The sequence below is a fragment of the Setaria italica genome, chromosome V, assembly GCF_000263155.2.
Source record: "Setaria italica strain Yugu1 chromosome V, Setaria_italica_v2.0, whole genome shotgun sequence".
NCBI classification, from domain to species: domain Eukaryota; kingdom Viridiplantae; phylum Streptophyta; class Magnoliopsida; order Poales; family Poaceae; genus Setaria; species Setaria italica.
In genome coordinates this window covers 9,625,062-9,632,653 of record NC_028454.1, presented here as the reverse complement: position 1 = coordinate 9,632,653, position 7,592 = coordinate 9,625,062, and the positions used below count along the sequence as shown (strand labels likewise).

General features: G+C 49.4%; 2 protein-coding genes across 2 annotated transcripts; one reads left to right on the top strand and one right to left on the bottom strand.

The window, feature by feature from the left end:
- The first annotated feature begins 2,356 nt into the window (after positions 1–2,356).
- Positions 2,357–6,689, top strand: LOC101775426 (30S ribosomal protein S5, chloroplastic-like). The gene is given in 3 exon segments (XM_012845940.1): positions 2,357–2,487; positions 6,255–6,476; positions 6,478–6,689. Coding segments are annotated over 3 exon segments (378 nt in total). The 3' UTR covers positions 6,503–6,689.
- A 17-nt stretch (positions 6,690–6,706) lies between these two features.
- On the bottom strand, positions 6,707–7,352 carry LOC111257316. Its single transcript, XM_022826631.1, has one exon. The coding sequence runs from the start codon at positions 7,350–7,352 to the stop codon at positions 6,819–6,821; it is 534 nt and encodes a 177-aa protein (XP_022682366.1). The 3' UTR covers positions 6,707–6,818.
- Positions 7,353–7,592: the final 240 nt, after the last annotated feature.

Genomic DNA, 7,592 nt, shown 5'->3' with positions numbered 1-7,592 from the left:
TGGAGAGCAAATGCAGCATTCCATTCATAAAGACACACTTGTTTCGACCGGCACAACCTCATCGCCCCAACCATTTCCCTTGTGACTCCATGCACCAGTTTCCGACGAGTAAATATCCAGGCCAGTGATTTATCCGTATTGATCTTCCTCTAGAAGCTGGAACACATAGAAGTGAGAGGAAATGTGGCTGGGTCAAAACACAAACGGATTGTGGACACCGAGCTACCATCGTCAGGGGCCTCAGGCAGGACTACCCATTTATCAGCGGCACGGTTGCACACCACGTAATCGAATTCATCTCTGGGGTTCACCTTCCAGCAGCCGCAGAGGAGAAGGCCACCACAGCCGTCCTTAATTGGGACGGATCCACCTGTAGCCGGGCAAGAAGGGCAACGACGGGTCAGGAAATGGCACTTCTTCGGCCCCCGAGATGCCAACGAAATCGGGAATTGCTGTTATCTCGTCCTCGTGGTCGAGCAGATAGCTAGGGTAGAAGAAGCCGGAGAGTGTCTGGGGGAGCTTCTTGCGGTGCTCGGGGTGGGAGATGAGGCCATGCCAGTGGCGGGAGACGCACTTGAACCGGCAGATCGAATTGACCGGCAGCCGCGACAGGATCTCGACGATGAGGTCGTCGGTGAGGTCAGCCGCAGCGGTGGTGGCGCTGGCCCTCTTCTTGGAGCCGGAGGGGTCCATCCGTGGGCGCAAGTTAATCTACTCTGTCCCAGATCGGTCACCACCAAACTGCAGATGTGCTCACTTGTTCAGTAACAAGAATCCAACAAATCGAACTGAATCGATTCACCGAAACACAATACCCTATTTCCTTACCTGAACGAGGACAGATGGCGATCTGACGGCGGCGCCGCCCACAGAATCAAACTTGGGCAGCCGCCTACCGCCGTTTTGCCGTTCACCGTTGCCCCTCCCCCGACCTCCCGCGACGAGGCACCGAATGAGGAGCCGGGGAGGACGACGCTCTTTCGCCGAGGAGCAAAAGGCACTCGATTGGTAACTCGAGGACCTCTCCAATGGCGAGTCTGTGAGCAACGGATTGGTTCCTGTGCAGTCGCTACGAGCCTACGACTACGACATCACAGAATCGGAAACCAAGGGGCTGCTGCGAAGAGGAGGTGCTGCTGCGGCCTGCCGTGTTTCTTGCTGACGGAGCCGGAGCTGCTGCCGGAGTCGTTGTTGGCGCGTAGCTTCAGCCGCGCGAGCCACTCCTCCTCGCACGTCAGGAGACGACCCTGCTTGTCGCGGATCGGCTCCGAGGACGAAGCGGGCGCCATCTTCTTCTTGTACCGCTCCTCCACCTGACGCAGGCCACCCACCACCTCCTCCACAGCGATGGTCTCCATGTCGAGGAAGGTCTCGATGGCGATGGCGATCTGTGATATGTGGTCAGGAACCACCTGCAGCATCTTTTTCACGATCTCTATGTCTGTGACGTCGGTGCCGAGGATGCGGATGCTGTTGGCGAGGCCGACGATGCGAAGCGTGAAGTCGTCGATGGACTCTCCTTCCTTGAAGGCGATCTCGCCGAAGTCCTTCAGCTGGGCGGCGTTCGACTCCCTCACGCGCTGAACGCCGACCCGCACGGTCTTTACCACCTCCCAGGCGGAGCGTGCCGTGCGCTTACGCGCCAATGACCCGAGCATCTCGGGTGGAACGACGCGAAGGATGGCAGCGAGCGCGAGACGATCCTCGCGGTACTCGACGACTTCGCCCTCCTCCGGCTCGACGGCCTGCCAGAGGCCTTGCGCCTGCATGTTTACGCGCATCATCAACGACCATTCTTGGTGGTTGGTGCGTGTGAGTATGGGATACTGCACGGTACCGCTTGCTTCCCTTGACGATACGCTCGACGACGACTTCGCCACTGCGGCGCCCTCGGCGCGGCGCAGGCGAGTGCGAGACGCGACGTCGTCGCGACGGCGATGGCGAACGCTCGCCTTGCACCGGCGCAGACATGGCTCGGGATGCTAACCGCTCTGATGCCAAATGTTGGAGTTCGCCGGGAATCCGTCTGCCGGCGAGCTCAGAGACAAGCACTCAAGAACACGCTGGAACAAGTGTTTGGTGCTGCGAAAACAACTTAGCAGCTTTTCTGTTTACTTCATTGCAATATATATAAAACAACCAAGCTAAAAACCGGCAACTATCCTGCCTACATGCGCGGCACGCACGCCACTAACGATCATGCCATCCCACGATTTACGCACGGCCGCGCACAGCTTCTACGACGCGAGAAGAACGGTGAACGCACCCCGCATGAACACAGCATGCGTCAGGCACGCTAGCTAACTATGACACGCTAACAGAGCTATGTACAAGAACTTGACTCGATCAACGGATTATGATCAACAATGTCGGGGTCGGCGTGGGCAAGGCCAAGGAGGTCAGCGAGGCCATCACCAAGGCTGCCATGAACGGCCACCGCAATCTCGTCACAGTGCCGCTCACCAAGTACTCAACATTGCCTCACAGGTCAGTGGTATTGCTAGCCGTCCAGCATTATATTTAAGCAGTTAAGCTTCAGTGTGTCCTGAATTGCTCAAGGTGGTTCTCCAACTCCTAGTTCCGGACACTGATAGTTTCAACATAGTGCACTATATTGAACATCGTATACTCGATGATAATTGTGCCTACCAATTTATAGAATGAAGCTGGTTACACTCGCATTTAATTTATTATTCAACTGTCTTACCCTGATTAAGGCCTATAGAAACATGCTCTAAGCTGCACAAGAACAGGAGGCAATAGCTTGCTCCTAACTCAAGTAATGCTATTCGTGAACCAATGCGGTTATTTGGAGTCTGTAATAATTACGAAGATCGGCCTAGTTCATTTTTTTTATTTAATAGATGCAACAAGTTGTCATTGTGATGTATCTGTTGTTTCATCGATTTGGATGGTAAATCCACCTGTAAATCCCTCCACGTATTTGTATTTAATTAGTTGCCAAAAACTCCGTGTTAACTCATACTGTAGTTGTGTCTCCATTTCTGTGGTCTGAATGTTCTTCTTCGTGGATAAGCCATATAGAAAGTCTCTTTAATCACTTACTTTGGATTATCATGCTCTGTCATATTTGAGGTGTCATGAAGGTTACTTGGTTAATTTTATATTGATAGCTTTTGTAGGTGGTCATGGAAAATATGGCTCGAAAAAAAATTCAATCCAGCCTTTAAAAGGCAACCATTTTGATGTTGTTTATCTGTAGCTTAAACTTATGAAAAATTTAAGCTACAGATTGTTTGTAAAATATTGTTAACCTTTAACTTCCTTGCCAAGATAGGTGCCTATGTCTTTGTTTTTTCAGCAAATTAGTTAACTATTTTGATCTTCTGTGCTGGTAATATTAATTTGGGTGAGTTATTTTTTTTTCGATTCTACGAAGAAGTTTAATGAGATGTGAAATTTTTGTAAACAATGGCTGAAAACAGTAAAGCTACAACGGTGCCGGATATGTTTGAGGTGTCCCATTTTGGAAAGTGACGGAAGTTCCATTTCATTTTCTGTTGGAATTAAGGCATTTTGATGTTGATTTAGAATAAATCTGTTGCTGCTGCCTGGCCTTATTTCTCAAAGCGGTTGTGCAACAATATTTGCGAATAATCTAAACACTACCGGAAACAGTAGATATGTCGAGTGCTTTTTGTCGGGCACTCGGCACCGTTTGCCGAGTGTCTCCGCCTATACACTCGGCAAACATAATACACTCGGCAAACATCCTATTTGCCGAGTGTCACAGAAAAAACACTCGGCAAACATCCAGACGACACTCGGCAAAGATTTGACACTCGGTAACTCTCTAGTACGTGGCTGGCACGTGTGCCGTCCGTGGGTAGCGTGCCGGCCGTTAGAACTTTGCCAAGTGTCCATTATCGACACTCGGCAAACTAATAGGTTGCCGACTGTTTTGCCTCGACACTCCGCAAATTACTATTTTGCCAAGTGTTTTCCCATGACACTCGACAACTGTGAAATGGGTACGCGAATTCATTTCTTTATTCTAACGCTCAATTCTTCAATTCTGCGTAATTTCTAATCATTTTGCATTTTTGCTGCAGACGTCATCACATGATGGCCAGGATTGCTTCCGGTTCAAGGCATGGGTTAAGTCCTAAAAGGGCAAGGCGACGGCCGACATCGACTTCAACCCGGAGGACCCGCCCGAGGCGTACATCCATCCCAGCATCCATAGCTGCGTCACCGAGTACACAGCAATGGCAAGGGAGGTTCATGGGCCAGAGTTCGATCTGAGCTCCTAGGATATTGATGCAGAAATCGTGATGAGGGTGGGAGGAGGCAAGAAGCATGGTCGGTATTGGATTGGCAATAGTGTAATCGACACTGTCATTACTCCCACTCTCTCCCAGATCTGAGCAAGGAGCACGGACTCAAGCCTCGCGATACGGGCACGGCCGACCACTGCACAGTTACAGATGGAGGCTCTGCAGGTTATTTCTGTTTGTTTCATCGTTCGTTGATTTTTATGTACCTTTTGCTTTGCAATAAGACATTGGGATGAAATATTGTAGGCCCAGGTGAAAGTAGAACGGAAGTGACAGGAGGACCTAGAGGCAAGGATCGAGGCAGATCGGCAGATAGAAAGGCAGAGGATGGAGTCGATGTTCCAGTACATGCAGAGTGTTTTTCAGAGTTTAGGTCAAACTCCACCACCTATGCCACCGAACCTATTCCCTCCACCTCCACCTCCTGCAGCTACTCCTGTGAGTCACTTGTCAACCTTACAATCAACCTAGTATTAAACTAGAAACTACCGGCACTAGAAACTTACAATAGAAAAGTGACTTATGCAATCTCTTTAACTTCATGCAGAATCAATCGACGGGATCCAATACTTTCTCGGAACCATCATCTTGGTTGCAGTGGCCATCGTTTCCTCCTCAGTGACTTGTTTGAACGGCTAGTGTGTTAAGCATCTACTAGAACCTATACTTATGGATTACTTGTTTATACTTGTGGATTACTTGTTTAAACTAGAACCTATACTTGTGAATGTTATTTGTGTGCCTGTGATGCTTGTGATGCAATTTATATGCCTGTGATGCTTCTGTAATTGTTATTTGAGAGGGGTCCTTTATACGTAACAAATTTGTAAAACAGGGGCAAAGAAGCCAAATTCTGTTATCCTGGGACTACTTTGCCGAGTGTTTTAGTTATAACACTCGGCAAAGGTGCTATAAAATGCTGGCGGTTGGCGCTTCTTTTCCGAGTGTCCTCGGCAAAGAGGCCAAATTTTGCCGAGTGTCACGACCACGACACTCGGCGAAGTATGTAAACTTTACCGAGTGTCAAGGCGACAGCACTCGGCAAAATATTAAACTTTGCCGAGTGTCAAGCGGACAGCACTCGGCAAAATATAAAACTTTGCCGAGTGTTCTTCCGTCTGACACTCGGCAACAACGTCGTTATCGTGATTGTCCGTCAACATCTTTTTACCGAGTGTTTAACTTTGCCGAGTGTTTTTTAACACTTGACAAAAGCTTTGCTGAGTGCCCGATGTTTGACACTCGGCAAAGCTATTGTTTGCCGACGGAAAATTCGTCGAGTCCTAGTCGCCAAGTGTTACACTCGGTAAAGCCTTTGCCGAGTGTTTTTAGGGCTTCACCAAGTGCCTGGGGCACTCGGCAAACCTACTGTTTCCCGTAGTGAAACCTATTTGGCAAATCAAATAATGGCAAATGACTTCCTTTGTTCAATGTGTGTGACTTTTGTTTAGAAAGAAGCAGGACCCAAACACACATCTGGTCAACCAGAGTCTTGTGCATAAGCCAGTTGGTTTTTGCGATTCCATCTGGAAGAAAAGAGTTGGTATCTGCAACTCTGCAATTTATAGGCTCCCCTCTGACCCTCTCGAAGATAGTATTCTGGTTAGGGGTAGTGGCATGAACCATTTGTAAACAGTAGAACGTCAAGTCTGGAAGTACTGCTTTGCTGCTCATTTCTCTTGTGCATATTAATAGAGTAATAGGTTTCCCTTTTCTTCTGGTACATTAGTGCCTTAGTGGTACTGTTCTTGTGCCCCCCAGATTGTTTGCCATATTGCACACTGGTAATCATCAGCTCGGCTAATGCAATTATCTGCTATGTGGACATTTCATGCATATGTATGCGGAAACAATATAGCATCAACATCTCTCACATTCCTTTCTATGATAGCTGGGTTTATATAACTGCAATTCTGAACATTTGTCATCTCTTGCCTCTTCCTGTAACATGAACAGAGCTGATGCGGACTTTGGAGCAGCCAGAGTTATGCTGAGGCCTGCTTGCCCTGGATCTGGTGCCATTGCTGGTGGAGCTGTGAGGGTCGTGCTGGAGATGGCTGGGGTTGAAAATGCTCTTGGGAAGCAGCTGCGGAGCAAGAACCCCCTGAACAACGCAAGAGCTACCATCAAGGCGACGCAGATGATGAGGCAGTTCAAAGACGTCGCGACGAACGTGGGATCCCAATGAGGAGCTATGGAAATGATAGAAACACATTCACACTGAAAACCCTTTTGTAGCATTCTTTCTCCTTTTGCTGTATGTTTCTTGAGTTCATTCTCTCTGCTGTAATCTATCAATGGGATGGGGATAATCCCGGCTCACGATTTCGTTTCGCAAATCCCATCTGGAATCTGTGAGTAGTGCATGCCAACATTTACACCCAAGCTTCAGAGATGGAATTGAATCGATGAAATCTGACCTACATATAATGCAAATTCTTCCCATCTGTACACCGAGGACGGGAAGAAATTCAAACCAAAGAATGAACAAATTCAGCAGCACAAATGCGTGCAATTCATCTATGTAGCGGCGCACTCCGCCCCGACCATCTGCTGGAACCGGTCGGCGCCGCAGGGGATCCGGAGCACGCCTCGCTGGCCGTACCCGAACTGCTGCGCGGCCATCTCCAGAACGGCCGCCATGCATGGCTCCTTGAGCATCTCAACGCGCACCATGATCCGCCGCTCCTCGCTACCCCCCTCGTCGTCGCCGACGAGCACCATGGGGACGTAGCCTCTCGGGACCATCCCGTCGTTGCCACCGGCCAACAAGGCGAGGGCTTGCCGCGACGGCGCCGCGGCGGACTTGGGGATCGGAGCAAGTAGAAGGCCCCAATATGATCGATGATCACTTGGGCACTTGCCGTTGCCGATTCTTGGCTTTCTGATGAGTGAGGAGGAGAGGCACAAGTGCAGGTGCTTTGTGGAGTTGGGGGTTCGCTTTTTAACAAAGAGGGACCGGAGGACTATGGAAGCAGCTTGGAAGAACTCAGGGGACGGTCCAAGGGGACGTGGATTGTGCGGTGATGTCTGGTGCGATGCATGTGGATACATACACGCTTGAAAGGATCAGCGGAAATGGTCTACTTTGGTTGGACTTAATCGTGGGCCCCGTGTCAGTCGGCATGTCGCCCGGTCAAAGTATTGTCCATCAACTCGAAGCCAAAGATTATCAAGACTACAACAATCTTATGATAGGTTCGTTTTGAACCCAAGACGTGAATAATTTTCAAACTGGTATTTGAACCGTAGGAGTTTTTGAACGAAGCATTCATATATGCTTTGATGAGTTTG

Coding starts and splice junctions, on each gene's coding strand:
- LOC111257316 (XM_022826631.1), bottom strand. CDS start 7,352: ATGTATCCACATGCATCGCACCAGACATCACCGCACAATCCACGTCCC.